The sequence below is a fragment of the Acartia tonsa genome, chromosome 10, assembly GCF_053477335.1.
Source record: "Acartia tonsa isolate MP-2025a chromosome 10, ASM5347733v1, whole genome shotgun sequence".
Taxonomy (NCBI): domain Eukaryota; kingdom Metazoa; phylum Arthropoda; class Copepoda; order Calanoida; family Acartiidae; genus Acartia; species Acartia tonsa.
Window position 1 is genome coordinate 20,519,375 of NC_137269.1, and position 21,154 is coordinate 20,540,528.

Consider the following 21,154-nt stretch of genomic DNA (forward strand, 5'->3'; position numbering starts at 1 on the left):
TTTTAAAATTTTGTATTACTTATTATCTCAGACCATGAAAATTAAATTTGGTGTTTGGGTAGTTTTGAACTGAAAACTCTCTGAATGGAACCTCATCTCTACCCCTGAGCTACGATGACAGACATGGAAGAATGTGAAATATTAAAGTATACTATAAGAAATAAGTTTTTGTATACCTTGTCTATTTTCACAACTGATAATTGGTCTCCAATATAGCTCATTTATAGAATGTTGGTTTCCTTATCCGTATGTTGCGGGTTCGAGGCTCTCCGAGAGGGGCAGGGATTTTGTTGTTGTTAAAAATTGGGAGTTTCTGTGTAGTAAAAGTTGTCGCAAATATAGGTATTAAATAATAAAGATAAACATCTTCTGAAAAAATTGTTTTTCTAACTTTAAAGATAAAAAAAAGGCAGCTGTTTGAAATATTGAAATAAAAAGGACCTAAAAACAAAGGTTGTTAAATAAAAGGGTTAAGTAAATTATACGATATGATATTTAGTCAAATTTCAAACAAATATTTTTTCATTAATTCATTTATAAAAATCAATATTATAAATATGAACTCACAAAGAGACGTTGTATATTATCATAATATATTTAGTCTGCTTTGTAAAACAAAACACACATTTTTCTTTCTTTAATGCAGGGATGATTTTGGAACAAAAAAAACATAAAAAATGAATTATTTTTAATTGAATTTGATATTATCGTACAATATTTTTTTATATACATAATTTAAGAAATATATTTATAATATAATAACCTGTCATAAAGACTACATATAAAAACATCATCCTGATAAGGAAATTAAAATATATCTTCAAAATTTTCAAATTCATTTTATATTCAAGAAGGAACGAGAAGGATTTGAATTTCAACATTAACTTGTTATTTTGGTTGTATATTTATCATATCTCTTTACAGTTTATTGGTAAAGTTTGGTAATACTTTATTTCGAGTCTATGCCATTGTGTAGGGCACACATTTTTTGTTTTCCATTTACACTTCAAGACAATGAAATGTGGGTTATAAATATGTAAACCTGTAACGTCTTGGTCTAAGACTAAAAGCAACCATGTATTCAAACTTTTAGCTCCCTATGAATGACATCATTTACTAAATTTATATTTCTCAGACACGCAACAACAATGGCGCCATCTAGCGGTCAACCCTATAACCAAATTGCCATCCTAGAGGTAAGTTTTTATAGGTCCAGGGATATTATGAAAAAAAACACTATTAAAAATGTTAAAATATACCTAGTTTTATTTATATAATAAAATAACTTTCCAAACAATATTTTTAAAATATTTCAAATTTTTGCATCTAATATTTTTAGGCAAGCCGAAGCAACAAATTATCAACAGTCTATTTTTATATCAGGTAAACCATATGTTTTATTTATAATAAAGATAGCGCTGATAGTCATTAAAAATTGAATCATTTTTACTCGTTTAGTAAAGGTTTAAAGGAAAATTTAAGTAAATGAGAAGGACGGGGAGAGAATAACAGAAAAAGCACCAAAATAAAAAATTTTATCTATTAAGAAGCAAGCTCAAAATTAATTTTTCTTCCGTCAAATTCAATATTTTACCTTTCAGGGCCGTATGTCTGGCTTACCCTTTTCCTGCTGCTTTTACAAATCTGAGCAAATTATTGGGGAAACTTGCTGGCCTCGCTGAAGAAGGAGAATCCAGGTAAATCTATGATCAATGACTTTACAGTGTGAAGTTTTAGGCCAAGACATTTCCCCTTCTTTACCCAATAATGTCGCCTACCTCAAATGACAGAAGTAGATACAATTTAATTATGTCCTAATTGACGCAATGTTGGTATTCGAACCCATCACCTATTAGATAACGAGCCGATGAGCTACGTTATTCCAGAGTCGTGATTATTCTTTGAAATAATATTGGTGATAATTTTGATATTTCCAGATTTTTGTTATTATTAATGACTCAATATGTATGTACATTTGACCTTGCATTGTATTTAATAAATATTAAGGGATATGAAAGAGAGAACAGCAAAAATTAACCAGCACACCTTTGTTCCTCTCTTTCTTAGAGTTCAGGTTAGTTTTATAGTCTTAGTAGCATAGCCTCTCTATAATTATCAATAAAATATATAAACTCAATATGTATATATTTTGCTTTCAAAGACAAGTTAACTGTTTAATAAAAAAATTAACAAGGATGACAACATCCATATGTAGCTAAGCTTAAAAATTATGGATGGACAGCTGGAAAAAATTTACGGAGGAAATAAACCAAGAACCACTTCATTATGCAATTTACATTTTCCTGGTTATTTTGTCTATGGTAGTCCATAAGTGTACAGCTTTAAAGTACATTGTTTCTATTTGTTAATGCAACATGTATGATAAAAGAAAGAGATTCTGTTTAAAGTAAAATGCTTATGTATCAATCAAAAACTATATTTTTTGATTTTTTACTGATCCACTTCATTATGCAAATCCAAAGAAAATCAATGGAAAAACGTTTATTTTGCAATTTTCTCCGTTTTTAAAAGTTGAATCTGATAAAATAACAATTTTGAAAGGGATTTATGCATTGATTATTATGAAAAACAGTATAAGGTAGAAATTAATGAATTTTCTAAATAAGAAATATTAGAAAAAAAGAAATTTGACATTTATCACTTTAGAGGACAACTGCTGATATCAAGTTTAATGGATGTAGCTTAATACATGTTAAAGATAAAAATTACCCTCAAAAGTATACAAAAATGTTTTTTAATGTATTTAAAAAAATGATTTTAAAATCTTGATTTTAGGGATGATGACCTTTCACATGCTCCTGTTGGTGGTGATGGTGAGCCAAATGTTATCTAAGTACGTGCCCATTACAACAACTTGTCTATTAGCCTATGTACCATTTTTTGTAGTCATAGCAGCCTCCAATCGAGCCTCCTGACACAAAATATAACCATCATCTAAAAAATACAGTATTTACCTTATGAATTGGAGTAATTTAAATTGGAATTCATTTCTTTTTTAATACTGCTTGGCTTGAGGCTGCTATGACTACAAAAATTAGACCATAGTTCAATATATAAGTTGCCATCATGGGCATGCACTCTGAAAACATTTGGCTCACTATCACCACCAGTAGGGGCACCTAAGGCCATCATCCTCAAAATCAAGATTTTAAAATGGATTTTTTTAATACATCAAAAAACATTTTTGTATACTTTTGAGGGTAATATATATCTTTAACATGTATTTAGCTTCATCCATAAAACTGGGGTTCAGCAGCTGTCCTCTAAAGGGATAAGGGTCGAATATCTTTTTTTCGAATATTTCTTATTTAGAAAAATCATTAATTTCTACCTTATACTGTTTTTCATAATAATTAAGGCATAAATCCCTTAAAAAAATGTTATTTTATCATAATCAATCTTTAAAAGAGGAGAAAATTCAAAATAAATGTTTTTCCATTGATTTTCTTTGGATTTGCATAATGAAGTGGATCAGTAAAAAATCAAAAAATATAGTTTTTGATTGATACATAAGCATTTTACTCAAAACAAAATCTTTTTCTTTTGTCATACGTGTTGCTTTAACAATTAGAAACAATGTACTGTAAATCTGTACACTTATGGACTACCATAGACAAAATATCCACGAAAATGTAAATTGCATAACGAAGTGGTTCAGGGTTTATGTAGAATGTGAACTTATTTAATCTCTGAAAATTTCAGCCCTCTATCTTGAATAGGAGTCAAGAAAATCAAAGTTTCGATTTAGCACCCCGACCAATAAGCAAATCTCAATGAAACGCAATGAAGTATGCAAAATGTGAACTTATTCAATCCCTTAAAATTTTGAGAAAATTATGAATCTAGCACGCCAATTAATTGACAAACCTTTATGAAACTTGTTGGAAAGACGCCGAAAAAATCACATTTTCTCAGACGGACGGACGGATAGACGGACATTTCAAATTATAGAGTAGCTTCCTAAAAATAAGTCTTGCAGTCTATCTGCTATATTCCTTAATCAATTGGCTTGATTATGATTTGTCTTGAACCTCAGAATTTAGGTTTTCAATTTCTTATAAATAGATAGTCTTATTAATAGGATTAGCATATAAGAACTTATTTAGTTATGAATGTTCTATGTATTTTTATAATTTTTAATATTTAACACCTGTTCTCTCTATTCTTTAACTTAAATGTTGCCCCTTTCTGGATAATATTATTCCTGTTCCTATTGAATTAGTATTCCCTACTTTTCGAATTCGTTGACCCCCCTTTGAAAGTGTAGATAAGGAGTTTTTTTTTTGGTGCATACATATTGCATAAGAAAGTTAGTTTTACTGGGAAAGAAAAATATAACTTTTTATTCTGCTTTTTCCAAGGATTTAAGTATTGGGAAATTATTTCTTTTTAATTGTCGCAGCTACTCTATGAGAAGGACAAGTAGAAAATGTCTAAAGAGAGAGAAAATAATTAAGGGAAGTGTTTTTTTTAACCTTTCTAGCCCTGAGGTACCTAAGGGGGGATTGAAGATATGAGGATTGTTCTGATATTTTAACAACTTGGGTTGTAGTCAAATGCTCTTATTTAGTCAAACTGTTCTTAATTATAGATCATTTAATATATTATCATTTGGTTATAATTAAGAACAATTTCACTTAATACGAAAATTTGACTACAACCTAACACCTAGCTTTGCGAAATTACGCAAAATTTATGAAAATCTTTTTTTTAAGTTATTTTATTTTACCCTTTATCTCATATTTCTATTGAGTTTGACTATGCTAGATTAGAATTAGGATTATGTTGGGTATTTTATGTCAATTTAAATTGGCATTTTTGTCATTCTTGTTTCATATTTTATGTTGATTTAATTGACAGTGCATTATTTTAGTTATTTTTTTTACAAAAATGTATTTTTTTCAAGATTACAGTCTTCAAATCGTTTTGAAAGGATATACTATTTAGGTTAGACTGGTTAGAAGCAATTCTTACTATTTTTGATGACAGGGTGATTAAATATCTTTCACATAAGCAGCTGATAAATAAATATTGTAATAAATGCTTTATTATAAACTCAATGTAATAAACAAGGTAGCTTTTACTAGGACCCAGGGACAAGTGAATGATATTCTGACAAACAATTCTAAAGAAAAATTTCCCCACAACCCCTTCCCCTTTTCCTCCCCTTCTTACCCACCCATCTTCACTTACATGAGAAAACAAAATATACTTCCACATACTTTAAAAGGTTTCGTGATTTTTTGTAAAAATTGATTGTTACAATAGCTTCCTGACTAGGACCTCGCTTTATACGTGCATGTTGTTGAAGATCTTTAAAACAGCATAACTAGCTTTACATTACGTTTTCATTTTGCATCTTGGTTTGACTTATTAGGTAGGCTTTTTGTTGGGTGGGTGAAATTAAGAAACTACCTATAATTCTTTAAAGGAAGCCTTCAAGAAATACTCCGATCTTTCATATGCAATAGAAAACTTTAAGATTTTCATATATGTACATAAAATGTCATTTTAAAATGCCTATAACTTTTTTTTTATTGAAACTGAAAGCTTCAAGTTTAGGGTATGGGGGTCTACTTGTGGCAGTCTGTCAGCAGTTAAAGCGTTGTATTTCTTTTAGGCTTTCTTTAAATGTTAACATCTTTAATCAGTTAAATCAGTTCTCTGTAAGATTAATTTGCACACAGTACACTTGACCATTAATGACATAGGTATAAGTTGATCAATGACAGTATGACAGTATAAGTTCATTTATCTGCCATATTCCCAGTCTAATCACATTTGCAGAATTGCATCAAACTTTTTTATATCCCCACAAAACATAAAAAATATCTAAAATGGAAAATTCCGTGTCTATAACAAATATACACATAAATAATATCCATGCAATTATTAGAGCAATTTGCCTTATAATTATGGAAATTGACACAAATTTTTTTCTTTAAGCCTCCATAGTTTAGGTATAGATAAGTTGCACTGGCAGTGTAAATTTTTGTTCCAAGGTATTTTTGATGCTATGACATCTAAATTTGGGGGCTTTAAAAGTTATAATAATAAGATCTTTGATTGAATTTGTTAGTTAAAGAATCATCTACACTGCTTACTATTTGATTTTAGACTCCCTAATTAATCTAAAACGAGCCCTTTCTCAAAATATATTTCAGTTGTTTGGTTCGCACCCAATCTTAAGTTTTGGATGTGGGGTCAAGATAAAATTGTCAAAGTTTGCAAAACAAGAGAAAAAATCCACCAAACTTTGGTCCATTCATCACTGAAACTTCACAGTTGAAAAGAAGGAAGGTGTTCACATTAAACCACCCAATTACCTTATTATTTTATGTTCTTAAAGATCTCTGAAACTGTCCGGATCATATTAGCTCATTCCCTGTAGATTTTTTATGACCACTTTTTTCTTTTTGGCGTTTTACTGTTTTCACTAAAGACGTATCTACCAGAGATTGATTTCACACAAATATTGCAAAATTCAAATATCTTATTAATAATTTGTATTAAGTGTTTGATATTCAGGGAAGCTTTTTTATTCTTCAATATGATATAAAGGTGTTTTAAGGCTGTAATGAAATTTTAATGCATTTTATTGAAAAATTTTAAAGCCAAGAAACGCTCAAAGTATGACTTTGTGGTAACTAAATATTTTTAATAACGTTTCAATTTTGATTAGATGTGTTCTACTGATATGTTTGCTAATCAGTAGTAAAAGTAATTTTGCTGGGATTGTTTGAAAAAGAAATAAGGAAGGTGCAATTGGATGGGTGGGTGGATAGAGATAGAGTCTAAATCCTAAATTTTATTATGCAAACACACACACACACTTACACGCAATCACATATTATGCATAACTAATCACACACACATATGAGTTAACATTGATTTGATTTTTAATATGTAAACTAAGGACTTTAGTACTTTTGCCTTTCAGGATATTTTAGACCCTGCCCTTTACTTTATACATCATTCCTCTTAAAGCTCACCAGTCTTTGCTTTGACAAAGATGGAAAAACTTTGAAATTTTCATAATTGATCAGTAATTCACCAATAAATTGTAGAAATCTATTTTATTTATTTAACCACAAGATTTCTTGATTGATTTCTTTGATTGGCATATTTTAACAATATTTTAGGGACTACTCCATCATAGCACCCACCTCTCTCAGTGTGTCTCATTCACTCGGCTACTCTGTGAATCCCTAACTACTCTGGTTGCCACAGAAGGTCTGTCAACCTGGCAGTTGTTGCAGCTCATGGCAATTAACATCTGGATGTGGGAACAGACAACTGGTGGTAATAATGTCAGTGACAGGTAACTTTTAGAGAATTTAAAACAATTATTACTTTTTTACACATTAATGACAACTGAGTATGTTACCTACAGAAATATTTTGCCCAAATAAAAACTATTTTGCCACAAAATATTCAATTCAAAAGGCATTTAGGAACGTCCTTTTTCTGCTTTAGGATAAATACTCACTGTCAAATTACTTTTTGTAACTTAAGTTTTATTATCATTATTTACCAGAGAATGTATATCCAAAGAAGAACAGCTGTGCCTTTGTCTAGTAGCTGATATGCAAGCTGCTTTAGCGTCAGCAATATTGCTTCCCATCTACACTCTCAAACAGGTGACCATAATTTAGATACTAGTGGCTTCACTGCAAAGGACAGACAACATATATCTTGTGTAGTATATACACACACACACATAAAGAAGAATGTATTGTAAAGACATAGAGTCAATGATCTATTTAAGTCTAGTATAAAATAAAAATTACTAGAAGCAAATATTTTAAGTAAAAAATTGCATAGGTACCTATAATTTTTGTTGTAATTTATTTGTACCTTTATTCAGGATGATTCCTTGCTGTACTACCATGGACTACCAGCTGCACGTGTGCTGTTAGAATGGGTAGCATGTACACCCAGTCTTATATCTTATCCAGGCAGGGGTGCCAAGATTTTGTTATTCTACTCCCCAAATCTAAAAAAAAATATTAGAAATCATAATTTATGATGTTTAATTTTTAAAGATACATATTTATATTTATCTAAAACGCTAAATTTTATACCTAACATAAAAATTTGGCAACCCTGAAAAAACCGTACACACAGGTTGGATAACACGACAGCTGATTTGGCCTGGTGTGGCGCATCTTCTCAATCAAATTGAAAATCTTCTAAACACACTTCCAGGTAAAATTATGTTAAAAAGGAAAAAAAAAATTCAGTATAAACTCCTAATATAAGCAATCATGACAATAATGTAAATAATACAAATCTTCATTTCAGAGAGCAAAGAAAATATTATAGATTTGGAAGCATTTCCTCTTCCTGAGGAATACGACCTTCAAGCCTTCAAACCTCTTGTTCCAGCTTTTTCAAAGTAAGATTTTTGTCAGTTTTTAGATATCAAATAAGATTTTTAAGTTCCAGAAACGTATAGGTAGACATTTTTTTTATCAGTTGTTTTTTCATGGGTTTGTATTGCCATTTAATTTTATATCCAAAGTTTAATTTTCTGGAAAGTTTACCAATTTCTAAATTTTGTCAGGTATAATTACAAGTTGGTTACAGAACAGCGAGTTTGTCCGACAGAAAAACAATTAGCATACATTAGAATCAAGAGAATAAGAGACTGCTGCTTTAGGTTTGTTTCTTGAATATTTTATTAGAAGATCAATTACCAAAATTTCAAATATTGCATTTTTAATATTTTTGTGAAGTTTCTTGCTCTAAGGTTTATTAAACATATTTTCTTCAGTTTCATCAAATCGACATTTTGTTTGCTGGAAAAACAAGATGGCGGTGAATGGATGGCTGTACAGGCACAAACAGCTGACCAACAAAAACCGGTTATTGATGTGGATCAAATACTTCAGGAACTACAGCAAGAGAAAGGTAATTTTAAAAAAATAATTTGAACAAGTTCTTGGAAAATTATAGACCTAATTTAGGAAGACCATTGCCAAAAAGGTTCTTCCTTTGGATACTCTTTTGAGATTTCGCATTACCTTCTAGCAGAAGTAAGGAAACTATTTTCAGTGTGGCTTCGAAACCGTTGGATTAGAACCGGTTCTCAGCCATACTGAAAAATCAGTTATAGCATCTTATTACAGACAATTTTCCACGAATATTAATACCATCTTGTTAGCCTGAACCTTCGGGCCCTCAGGTCTTGGTTGTAATCTTATAATTTATGTTTTGATATCCGCAGAAAGCTGAGTATAATATGATGCGATAAATAACTATTAGTAATTTTTTTCTTTACATTTTCATATGGCAGATTTCCTAATTTATATTTATTTAGAAACACAGCATCTCATTACTTTAGGTATTGAAATGTTTGATGATGAAGATTCTGATGATAACAAATCTGTTCAATGGGAGCAGGAGCCACAAATTTTAGGAAAAGGTAAAATCTGTTAAAATTAGATGACAGGGATTTTCTATTTAGATGGGGGGGGGGGGGATCTTATCAGGGGATGGAGGATACTTAACTTTGGGGGATCTAATACATTTTTATTTAATTGGTGAGGGGATTACCATGATTACACCTCCCCTCATGGGCGTCCTTGTTAGTGTTCTTGAGTTAAAAAATTTTTTCACCCTTTTTTCCAAAGATACCATATGTCAAAGAATCTTTTTTGTTCATTCTTTTTAGGTATATTGAAAAGTAAGGCTAAACCAACTGACCAACATACCTCAGGTACAGTGGAGGCGTGTACAGAACTGGGTCAAAATTGTAAAAATCTTGATAATATTTCCGAGTAGCAATGACAGTAGAAATAAATACCTTCTACGCAACATAAAAATATCTTTTTATTTGGCATACCCTGACCGATTTTTAGTATTCCAATTTTGTCTGTAGACGAAAGGACAATGATCTTTCAAAGGCATACGTTTTTATGAAAACTAATCTTGTTTATATCCTGTGCACGCCCTTGTAATTAGTTGGAACAACTGGTTCTGGGCCCAGGTACAGAACTTCCAGACAAAATGTGGCCATGTCGGCCATCTTGAATCAATCTCAAGACAATAAGGTAATCATCTATTATAATTCTTATAGTAAGTTAGATTTAGAATAGGTATTATGTAATTTAATAAGTACTGCAACATCCACAATGCAAAGCTCAAATCAGACAGTAGAAAAAAACGAACATTGATTTATAAGCCTGAACTAAATTGTTTGTAAATTTGTTGCATCAAATACAAGATATTGTAAGTACATCCTTTTAATTTTAGGATTATTGAGATATTATTATGATTATAAATTGTACTTTTTCCTTGGAATCATTATTCCAAAATTTAGATAACCAGAAAATCAAAAAAGTTTTAAAAATCAACATGTTTAATTTGTCAAATGGTAAGATATGTAGTTGCTATGATTTCTGAATCGTAACCAAATCTTACAGGTATCAGCATGCCAAGTTTAAATTGACAGAACAATTCTATAATACCTAAATGAACAATAAGAGCTATCCGATACGGACGGACGTACGGATCGAACGTATTAATATAAAAGCTGCGGATTTGAAAAATATGTTATGTTTAAGGAGACAATAGAGGAAGATAGAAGTGAAAGCAAACGGGTTGTTTTTTTAACCCACTCTGCAAGGAAAGCTTTGTAAGATTTATCTTCAATTCAACCACAAAACAGTCTATTAGTAACTATTAGTAGTAACTTAAATAAAAGGTAGAACAACTTCCACAACCTTAACAAGGACAATTTTGTTCATTTATAGCACAGCAACAAGAAAATGTTTTAATTTGTTAAAATTTCTACTGTTAGTTAGTCTAAAGTCTAGTCTGTGCAATTACTTAAGATATTACTTTGAGTTCACTTCAGACGGAAATACAATAGGGGAATAATTTGTTGCGCATTTTCCGTAAAGATGTGTGTTATAAGATTTTAAAACACGAGTAGAACGCTAAAATTCACTACATAGCTTCCTTCCTTAAATGATCCCCTTATATCCTGAGTAGCTGTGCTGATCAAATATAACGAATAACAAAATTAACCTAAATCTACGAAATATCCAAACAAAGCTTGAATATGTCAGAGATGAGAAAACTAAAGGAGGTAAAGATTCTTGTGTCAAGATCCAAGGTGGAGATAATAAACCTGTGTCCGCCAGACCAGGCCTGCTGCCAGGTTCCAGTGGCCAACTGGATGCAAAGCGGAACATATCAAGGATTGTATTTTCAACTTTAAATAATTTTATAATGCCTAATGAGAATCGATGTATAAACTTCGATGTTGCACCAGATTTTCATACCTATACTCTAATAAAGTGATACTCGGATTAAATTAACGACACCCTCATCCACCCCTTTTACCCCATTTCCTCCTCTCCTATTGGATGAACGAATTTACCAATAAATGATGTCCATATCAGCAACCTAAATTGACGATAAATTCTGTCAATATTCCATATCCATTCTAATAAGATACTAGCAGCTATGTGCTTAGCATCTAGGGGCTCTGCAATCGAAGTTGTAGTTTGAGGGCAGAAAAATAGCCAAAAGCCATCCCTAGACCTAAACGAACCTTTCCTAAAAATTAAATCTAAGCACTTCATTTACACTTAATTATAACCATTCTTAATTTTTTTTTACTTTGTTATATTAAAAATGCTATTTTTGTATCTAAAGAAATGTACTGTTGTAGCATTTTTTATCTTGGAATTGTGAAAAGAAACAACAAAAGAATTTATCATTTATCTGTTTTTATCCTTTTTTTATCTTTGAAAAAATATAAACTCTTTTTGTACTGTGGAAATTGCGTAAAATAAAATATACATATAATACACAGAGATAGTACATTGGAAGATGAATTTGATTTATATCACCCCTCTCCATATTATATCTTTAGTACCTTTCATAGATGGCAAATATGAGTGGGAAAAAACAATCACGAAATCCTTATTATAATAAAGTTTTTTTTATGTCTGTTAAACCATTAACGACAGACATACGGACAATGTGATCACAGGCCATAGCCCATAGGTAATCATCACTGAAAATTTTAGCTGTCTATCTTAACTATCACCAGAGAAAAATACGGACAAACAAAGTGAATTATAAAGTAGCTGTGCTACTAAAAAATAAAATACAAATAAATATTGGTAAAATGTAAATACTATGATGACAGTTATGAAATAAGATTAGTTTAGAATTTTGTGTTTGTATAATCAAATATATTTTGTCAGGCTAGGATTAAAATACATATGAAAATCAAAGGGGATAAGACAATGAACAATAAATTGATATTCAACCCCAATGATGATAAGTAAAATAATCTTTGCTATAAAATAAAGGGGGGGGGGGGCGAAAGTGACACTTTTTGTAACCAAAACTAAAAGTCAACAAAGGAACTCAACTAAAAAAAGAGTTACAGGTCTGAGATTTTGCATGGCAGTTGCTTTATAGGGGTACAATATGGAACTGTGAAGAAACGGCGGCGCAACCGCCGAAAACCGCCGAAATTTTTTTTGCCTTTTCTCGGCGGTTTTCGGCGGTTGCGCCGCCGTTTTTTCACAGTTCCATATTGTACCTCTATAAAGCAACTGCCATGCAAAATGTCAGACCTGTACCTCTTTTTTAGTTGAGTTCCTATGACTTTTAGTTTTGGTTTCAAAAAGTGTCACTTTCGCCCCCCCACCTTTATTGGATGAAAAGTTATGATACTGAGTTTGAAAGAGACAAAATTTAAGTACTAAAAGTTTTTGTGCCGTCCCCCATAAACTAAAATTAGCATCTAAGTTAAGCATTTTTTTCAAAAAGTATGTATTTGGTCTATATTTCATAAAATATGAGGGGAAACCGCATTTGCTATTTTTTTTTCAAATCACAGTTAAGGATATTTAAAAGGAAATTAATTTTCCAAAACAAATTATTATAAAGAGTTGTACTTAGTACAACTTTAAATATTTTGCAATTTATGTTTTATTTTTTTTCCATTTTCTGGAAAACTATTTAAATCCTGTATGTAAATAAAGTTAGATTTGCTCTTAAAATTGTATAATTAAGCACTATTATTTTGTAAATACAAAATCTTAATCACCACAGAAGTTCGACAATTAACGTAGAAAAATCCTCAAAATCTCTAAAAGCATCTTCAACTGAAAATCAGATGAATGTTAAAGATTTGGACCTATCCAGGTACGTTGAGTTGATAATTTGTCCTTATATAAAAGCATCAGGATCTGTGTGTGTGTATATGTACCGAAGGATCACTACAACCACTGAACCGATATATAGCTTTCCTTTACAAAATATCTTATTTTAGGTCCAGGGAAGGTTTATAACTATGTTGAGGAAGGGGACCACTAGCCTTCCCCCCTAAAAAAAATTGCCTACTCCCCCACCCCTTAATTTTTTTACTTTTTCTTTTTTTAATGTTTAGGTACTCAACGTTTTTTTTAATAAAGGTTAAAATATTGTTTATTATTTTAATACTTGAATATCTAATGTTTTTAATCTGAATCTTTAATTTTCAGACCTCCACCAAGTCTTCACAGCAATGTCCGCCCTCCCAAGCTGGTAAGCTCTCCGAAACAATCAGCTGTTGGATCACATGATTCATCAGCTGTTGGGTCACGTGGATTTAACGAAAACAAAGGTAAAATAATTGCATTTTTATTTAGATTTTTTCTTATAATATTTAGTTTTAAAGAACCTTTACATTTTGAAAGATATATTTTTTAAGGAGTTGGCAGGGATATCATGCCTGGGATTAGTCCCCTGACCCTTGCAGAATCCAGCTTTCCCAAACCGCTGCAGTCACAACTCCAAGGCCTCAGCATTCAAGAACGACGCTTTGATGAACAATACCCAACTTTGTCACCACCTGGGGAAATTCGGGGACAACAACCAATAGGCACTATGTCACCTCTTGCCAGCTTTGGCATGAATTATCCCCAACAAAATTATTCAAATTTTGGCGCGCAAATTGAAATGGGAAAATCGCCATTGTTTGCGCCACAACACATGACGTCACCACAAAATCAGCTGTTTTTCCAACATGGCGCAAGTACTGCAAGCAATCAATCAAATATGTTTTCTCCGCAAATGCAACAACACCAATCTCCTGTGAGATCTGTAGCCAATAGTTCTAGTGATTCTGCTACTTATGCAGCCACAGGAAGGGTTAAAGTTATATGGAATTTTAAAAATTTAATAGAATAAAGTAACGACATGATAATAAAGGAGAAAAATCAATAGATAAAGAAATCGAAACATGAGCTGTTTACAATTCTTTTTAGTAAAATAACGTGTTTAGCCAATTAACAATAACATCCCATTTAAAAAATTAGTTATATATTTTACATAGGGGTATTAAAGGATTTATAAAAATCTATTAAAAAAATATTTTAAATTTATACTAAATCTATTTTTTTAAACCTAAAATGTGCTCCTCAACTTGAACAACACTTTACCCTTTGGTTGTTAGGATCCCAGCAATCACAGGCATATTCACTGTTTAGTGGAGGAAGTCCTTGGAGGGGCATCAGCTCACTAGAATCGACTCCAGGTACACCCATATTTTCAATTTTAGGTAAATAATTCAATTTTGGAGAATAAAATTCAAATGTATATAAAAGTTGCTCTTTTATTCAAGCACAGTTATGCAGTAGTAATATTGAAATTATACCTACCTAAAATAATTTTTTTTTATGTTTTTCAGATTCCACGAAAAAGCCTGAACAATAACAAATGTACACATATTATCTAAATGTTGAATATAGGTTAAAAAAAGAGAACGATTATGTCCACTAGTAGTCAACAAAAAATAAAAAAATATTAAGTGAGAGAAATATAATCATTACACAAATGGATTAGAAACAGTTTATTATCATATAAATATTATTTATTTTTATGTAAGTTAGTGGAATTTATAAATACCATAACTACCAAATTAGACAGGTAACATGTATGAAATAACTGATTGAAAAACAGGGAAGGATGACTTAAAATTAGAAATTTACTGACAAACAGACATACACCAAAACTTTGTGATCCATAAAAATTGTTATCAATGAAATGTGATATGTAATTGATTTATTTTAGAAATAAAAATAATTTTGCTATTTTTTTATCATAAAACTTGTTTGTTATTTTTGTTGTTGCTCTTCTAACGTACATTGTACGTCCAACTATACAATATTAAGGGAAACATGATTTTATAACTGTTAATTCAAATAAATATGTTATATTTCTTCATATGGATATTTGAAGTAGGGGACTTAAATTTCTTTTGAAGATTTCCCTTATCAATAAGCATCTCACGGTTGGACCCTCAGATGTAAAAACTTTATTTTAGTGTTTGGCCAAAATGACTTAGCAATTGTATCTGTAAGTACGTCTAATAACACCCTTTGCTATTTTTAAAATCCTAGAAAATTTTTTTTGCAAGAAAATTGCATAAATTCGCAACCTTTTTTAGAACCACTACATAACTCGAGTTTTAAAACTTTTTATATAAAATCCTTTTTACAAAATATATCAATAATTACTTAAAATTAAACCTGAAAGAAAAAAAATCTCATTACACGTGTTAATTTGCATGTTTTAGGTCTTTTTTTGAGGAAAGTATAACTTCCACATTTTTGACAATAATTATATTTTTTTAACATTTCAAAGTAAAATATAATAAAACTTAAACGATTTTTCTTGAATTATCAGTTGAAAATTTCATCAAACATGCAATTTAAGTGATGAAAATTTAATAAAATCATTTTTTGAATGTTTAGAATTACCAATTTTCTACATTTAAAACAAAATGTTAACAAAATTTAAAAACATTTTAACATATAACTTCAAAAATCAATAACATTTTATAAAAAGATGTTTCAAAAAATAAATCATTAAAAGGTATTAAAATGCATTTGAAATTACTTAAAATTAAAACGAGAACATCTTTTTACACTGTATTCTATGTAATAGAGTTTAAATGACATGATTAGTGAATGAAATATTTCCTAAACTCATTAAGCCTTTTTGTGACTATATTAAAAATAATTCATTTTGTTTTATATTGTTTTTTTATTCAAATATTTGACAAAATTTTCCCTACGTCAATAAAATAAAGTCAGTTTTTTACTGTTTCCAGGTTTTTCTTTATAATTATAACAATTAAATATAATATAAATCTTCATTATCTTTTATTTGAATTATCATACACATTAAAATGTAAAGTACAAGCTAGAATAGCACTTTTTTCAACGAATATTTTAATGACATTATATCAAAATTATTCCTCTTAAATATCACACAACATATGATTGGGAAGTATAGCCATTTCTTGGAGGTATAATATTTACAAAAATACCATTAATTCTGTTTTTATCAGAAGTTTAAAAAATTGAACAATTCTAAAACAATGGTTGGCTGTCTAGATATTGAGTACACTAAGACTGCGGCTCTGTTCTATTGAAATAACGTTGCAAAAAGAGGGGTTCTGAAAGTAATCTACCTAATTTTTTTTAAAGAACCAACAAGTACTGTCAGTATCTTTTTTCTTGTAATCTAGCAGACAATCAAATCATAACACAATTTTCATGATAAAATATTCAGGTTTCTACTTCACATTTTAAAAAATATACTGATCAATAAAATGTTCAAAATTTTACTTTGTTCTAATTGAAAAAATATGTTGTAATTCTTATTTTAAAGTTACATTTTTATCCCTGACAAAATCATAGACGACTTTTAAAGGCATCTTATCTAAACTTTTTGAAGAAAAACTTAAAAACGTTTATTAAGTATGAAAACTATTTTCTTCGATTTTTCTGAAGTTATTATCGCATTCTATGGGTTTTTTATTATCATTTACTTATATCGAAAGTGCCAAACATTGTACCCTAACTTATTCATTTAATAAAAAACCAACCGTGATCTGCCATACAAGTTGTTTTGTCCGTCCATCTCAATGTATATTGTCCACAAATCTCGCCATATAAACTAATAGTATTTGAATGATATTTTTTAAAGAAACATTTTCTATGCATCTCTGTTGTCTGAAATATTATAAACTTTTATGATGAATTACCCCAACATTACAAAAAAGAAAAACTTTGTAGTAAAGAAGATAAATTCTAGAGAGATACAATGAAGTTTTATTACAGTATATTTTGAGCTAGCTTGCTGATTTATTGTTAAGCAACATGTTTTTAAGTTTAGAACCTGCCAAAATGCATCTCTATAATTCTAGCGTTTTTGTAACACCTTGAACTTTCTCAAAATTTGCTTTTAGAAGAAAATTATATTAACAAGGTGTTGAAGAGAAAATTGGGTGACGCCTTCACCATGCTAACGTATTGAAAATTGTACAATTCTAATAAAAGATTAAATATAATATACAAATTTTTTGTTTGGTTTAAATAGACACTTGCCAGCGGATATAAAAATGAAAATCGTTAAGTAGTCTTAAAGCGGTGTCCCCCCAAAAAAGGATTTTCTAAAATTATATTAAAAACATTAAAATTTCAAACCATTACACAAAAGACTAGCACTTTTCATATAACAAGTTTGCTACATGAATTGTTTCCAATTTAAATTCAAAATATTTTCTTTATACCAGGTCCTTATTTATTGTTTCCACTATATTTATTTTAGTTCATAATTATGATTTGGTTCACGTTTCCTGCTTATATGTACTTCCTTAACATTGAAAGGCTAAGGGTAAAATCGGGGACAGAGAAAATCCTATATAACTAACAATCCTAAAATGACAGGATGTCTGGTTACTTAAAGATCTCGTAAACCACTGGGTTTACGTGGGTATCCTTAAGATTGAAGCTTCTTTTAGGTTCTCAATGTTACATACTATCTATCCCCTTCCCATTTTTTTGCAATATTTAAATAAATGCATTTTGTGTTGCGGTGGGTTGATCATGCCCCCCCCCCCCTCGCACAATATCACAAAACTTATTGAAATACTCATTTTCGATAAACTTCACCTATATTCTGGGAAGGTTTAGGGATATTTTATTTTATAATTTATTGGGTCGGTTTTAAAGCTATTTTATGCCCCCTTTTTCATCCCTCAAATATAGAACCCTATGATACAAGGCAGAAAGCTATTTTGTTCCTTAATTTAAATCCTAGGGAGGTTTTAGTCTATTTTACTGCCTTTCCTACTCTTAGATGCTAGAGGTTCAGTCACTTGGTATCAAAAAAGGAAAGAAATGCAAGCATATGAAAAGGAGACGTAGAGTAGAGAAGATATGACACACAGATGGATATTTTTCAGAACAAATTTCCCTCTCACATATTGAAATGTGCTTTGCCTAAGTAAACATAGAAATATATCAATCTTAAATTTATTATTTTTCATACATTGGCTTTTCTTAGATTTATAAACTTTATTTTATTTTTATTTTTGCAAAAAAAATTAGGTAAGAAGAACAAGACTTTTTAAAGAAATTAATCTTAAAATAGCTTACAAACCCTTCGGAGAATAGCCTAAAACTTTGTTAGATTAAAATGAAAAATTGCAATTAAAGTCATATTATTTAAATAGAAATATAAATAATCATAATGTGAAATCTTAATGTGTTGTGATCAAGGAGCTTCCCCAAATAAGTACACTTTAAAATTATTCATTAAGTTTCTAGAATATATGATAAGTGAAAGACTCAAAAATTTATTTTCTACTATTAATATTTATAGAAAAAAATTTATTGGAATCTCTTGGTTCAAAGGGAAATTCTACAGAGATAGATAACCGAATGATAGACTGAACGACAACGCGTTTGAATGGCACCTACTGGCGCCAAGTCAGGCGTGTGACATTAATAGTATGGGAAATGCCATTGTCCATAAGTAGACCAAACTCGCTACAATACAGTCAAAGGTCGTGCAATCTAATGGTTGGTTGATTGTTAGGGTTTACTTTACCCATTATGTTTAGACCTGGTTTTACTGTTTTTTTTGGAAAGCAGCCTCTTCACAAATTTCCAACGAGATACCTTTTACACTGCTACTTTACAGGGAGTAAGGGAGGGTACAATGGATCGAATATTCAATTTTTAGGAGTCTCAGACTTTGGGTACTGGCTTAAAGGGAATATGCACGAATACAGCAGATTCTGACTGACTTTGGGTACTTGCGCATCAATGCCCCGCTAACTATTTGAGCTAGTTTTGAATATGCAGACAGAAAAATTTGTTATTAATGGCTGGTTTTAACAAATATTTTTTCCCAAGAAAATGTCATTTCATGTATAGAAACTCTACTGTGATATTTATGTATTAAAAAATCTAAGAACCGCTTGAATTTACGTGTCAGTTATAAATATATGAGAAGGGTTGAGGTAGTTCTAAACAAGATTTTTCTAGTGATTAATTACAGAATGTTTACTACATTGTGATGTGTTGATAATTTAATTTTCAAGTAAAATATTTTTTCTTAGAACTAATTTTGTTCTAAATTAGGTTACCATGATCCCTTTACAATTTTGGTAAAATTTTCTTGATAAATCTGGTTTTCATTGCTTTTCAGCGAACCCTCTTAAATTGAATTAATTGCCCATTGTCCCCTCCCTTACTCCCTGGCTACTATATCTCTGAGTTTCTTTGACAAGAGCTTTATAAAGTTTTTAGAAACATTTCAAAGTTTGTATTACAGCAAAATAAAAGGTTATACATCACTGAAAATCGTCCGTTATTTCAAATTACCACACCACTTTTGGAACCATCTTTTTGACAAGAACTTTGTGGTAAGTTGGATGAAAGGATAATTAGTTTGAATTCTTGAATTTCATTACTCGTCACATGAACATGGCTGGTTTCACTAATTATAATATCTAATGAAATCACATTATAGTATGAAACTTAAGTTGTTGAAAGCAACTGTTACTGTAATTTCTATAGTATGTAAGTTCATTATAAAATAAGTGCAGAAAATTATTAAGAATTATTAATTCTGTCTGTTATATATTTAAGAAAAAAGAATTTAATCTTTTTGATAAACTTTTTATGTTATTCTTTTTTCTAATTTCTATGTATGACCTTTTTTTTGGGAAACTAGAAAAGAGAAATGAATTTTAATCTTGAATTAAAAACAAATTTTATGAATATGTTCTCTCATTAGTTGGTACATCTAAATTTGTTGGTTCAAGGTCCAAACATTTACATTTTTTTCAAGTCAATTCACCCTCCCCCCCCCCCCTTAAAAAAAGAGATTCCCTTAAAAAAACGTCTACTATTAGGTCTTTTGATTTCTTAGATCTTATTCGACAAATTTACATCCAGTTTCCAGAGTTTATGATATTTAAATTGTTTATAGTTTATAATTATAATAAGAATCCACTTTAAATTTATTTTTCTATGGTATTGGATTATGCATATCAGTGTACCATACTGTTCTGGTGTTCAACCAATTCCGTGTAGATTTTTACCATGAATTGATTCCGTAAATATTACACTAGCAAATTAATTATTTGGAAAAATACCATCAATTATGTTAAGAAAATATTAATTTATAATTCACTAGCGGTAGTATCAACGGGCTCTTTTTTAAAAGAGTAAGAGAAATAGTCTAAAAACCCGGGTTAAATTGTCAAAACCCACAAGGTTTGAACTTAAAACGACCAAGCTAATATTGCTTGATTCACTTCTACAAGAGACAAAATGAATTGAAAATGATTGCTAAAATCGAAATATATCTTCATGTCTTAGAATAGTGTATTTTTTTAAAAATAGGTTGAAAAACATACTAACTTTAAAATATTTAACTTAACTACCCAACCCGCATAAAACCTGAGTTTCGGGTTGGGTTAAGAGGTACCGATCCTGATCCTTAGGCTTTAATCTAAAAATTAAAACCATCCCTTGATCTATGTGAAGCTTCCCCTAAAGGTGAACTCAATAGGTTTAATAGTTATTGAGATCTTTAGACAAAAAAAAACATTATTACTTTATATTAAAGAATTTAATTATTCCTTGTCATATGTCTGGCTGTTCCAGGTTGCTGTTTTTTATGGAAAGGTTTTTATTGGTTTTAATTTTTTTTTTAAACGTGAAACCTTGTGTTAATGGATTTAAAATATACGTGGATATTATGACATGAGAAAAATTGGAACCTAGTAATAGTGTCTAACTTTTTATCTTTGTGA

The 21,154-nt window shown here is 30.1% G+C and overlaps 2 protein-coding genes across 5 annotated transcripts in view; both read left to right on the forward strand.

Annotated features, from left to right (window-relative positions):
• Positions 1–15,141, forward strand: part of LOC145329618 (uncharacterized) — a 61,342-nt gene extending 46,201 nt beyond the window's left edge. For 2 of the 3 annotated variants that reach the window (XM_080173913.1, XM_080173915.1), the window contains 21 exons: positions 1,136–1,196; positions 1,340–1,383; positions 1,602–1,697; positions 2,008–2,074; positions 7,164–7,342; positions 7,559–7,661; positions 7,889–7,979; positions 8,149–8,229; positions 8,326–8,419; positions 8,588–8,683; positions 8,798–8,934; positions 9,368–9,448; positions 9,698–9,742; positions 9,988–10,076; positions 10,590–10,660; positions 11,097–11,226; positions 13,103–13,197; positions 13,536–13,657; positions 13,745–14,177; positions 14,487–14,569; positions 14,723–15,141. In XM_080173913.1, coding sequence (XP_080030039.1) covers positions 1,136–1,196; positions 1,340–1,383; positions 1,602–1,697; positions 2,008–2,074; positions 7,164–7,342; positions 7,559–7,661; positions 7,889–7,979; positions 8,149–8,229; positions 8,326–8,419; positions 8,588–8,683; positions 8,798–8,934; positions 9,368–9,448; positions 9,698–9,742; positions 9,988–10,076; positions 10,590–10,660; positions 11,097–11,226; positions 13,103–13,197; positions 13,536–13,657; positions 13,745–14,177; positions 14,487–14,569; positions 14,723–14,748 — 2,224 coding nt within the window. In that variant the 3' untranslated portion in view covers positions 14,749–15,141. Of the gene's footprint in view, positions 1–1,135; positions 1,197–1,339; positions 1,384–1,601; positions 1,698–2,007; positions 2,075–7,163; positions 7,343–7,558; positions 7,662–7,888; positions 7,980–8,148; positions 8,230–8,325; positions 8,420–8,587; positions 8,684–8,797; positions 8,935–9,367; positions 9,449–9,697; positions 9,743–9,987; positions 10,077–10,589; positions 10,661–11,094; positions 11,227–13,102; positions 13,198–13,535; positions 13,658–13,744; positions 14,178–14,486; positions 14,570–14,722 lie in introns of all 3 variants that reach the window. The other variant, XM_080173914.1, reaches the window with a different exon arrangement.
• A 5,489-nt stretch (positions 15,142–20,630) lies between these two features.
• Positions 20,631–21,154, forward strand: part of LOC145329619 (uncharacterized) — a 330,978-nt gene continuing 330,454 nt past the window's right edge. For both annotated transcript variants that reach the window (XM_080173916.1, XM_080173917.1), the window contains exon 1: positions 20,631–20,662. The gene's annotated coding sequence lies outside the window, so the exon portion shown is untranslated. The remainder of the gene's footprint in view (positions 20,663–21,154) is intronic.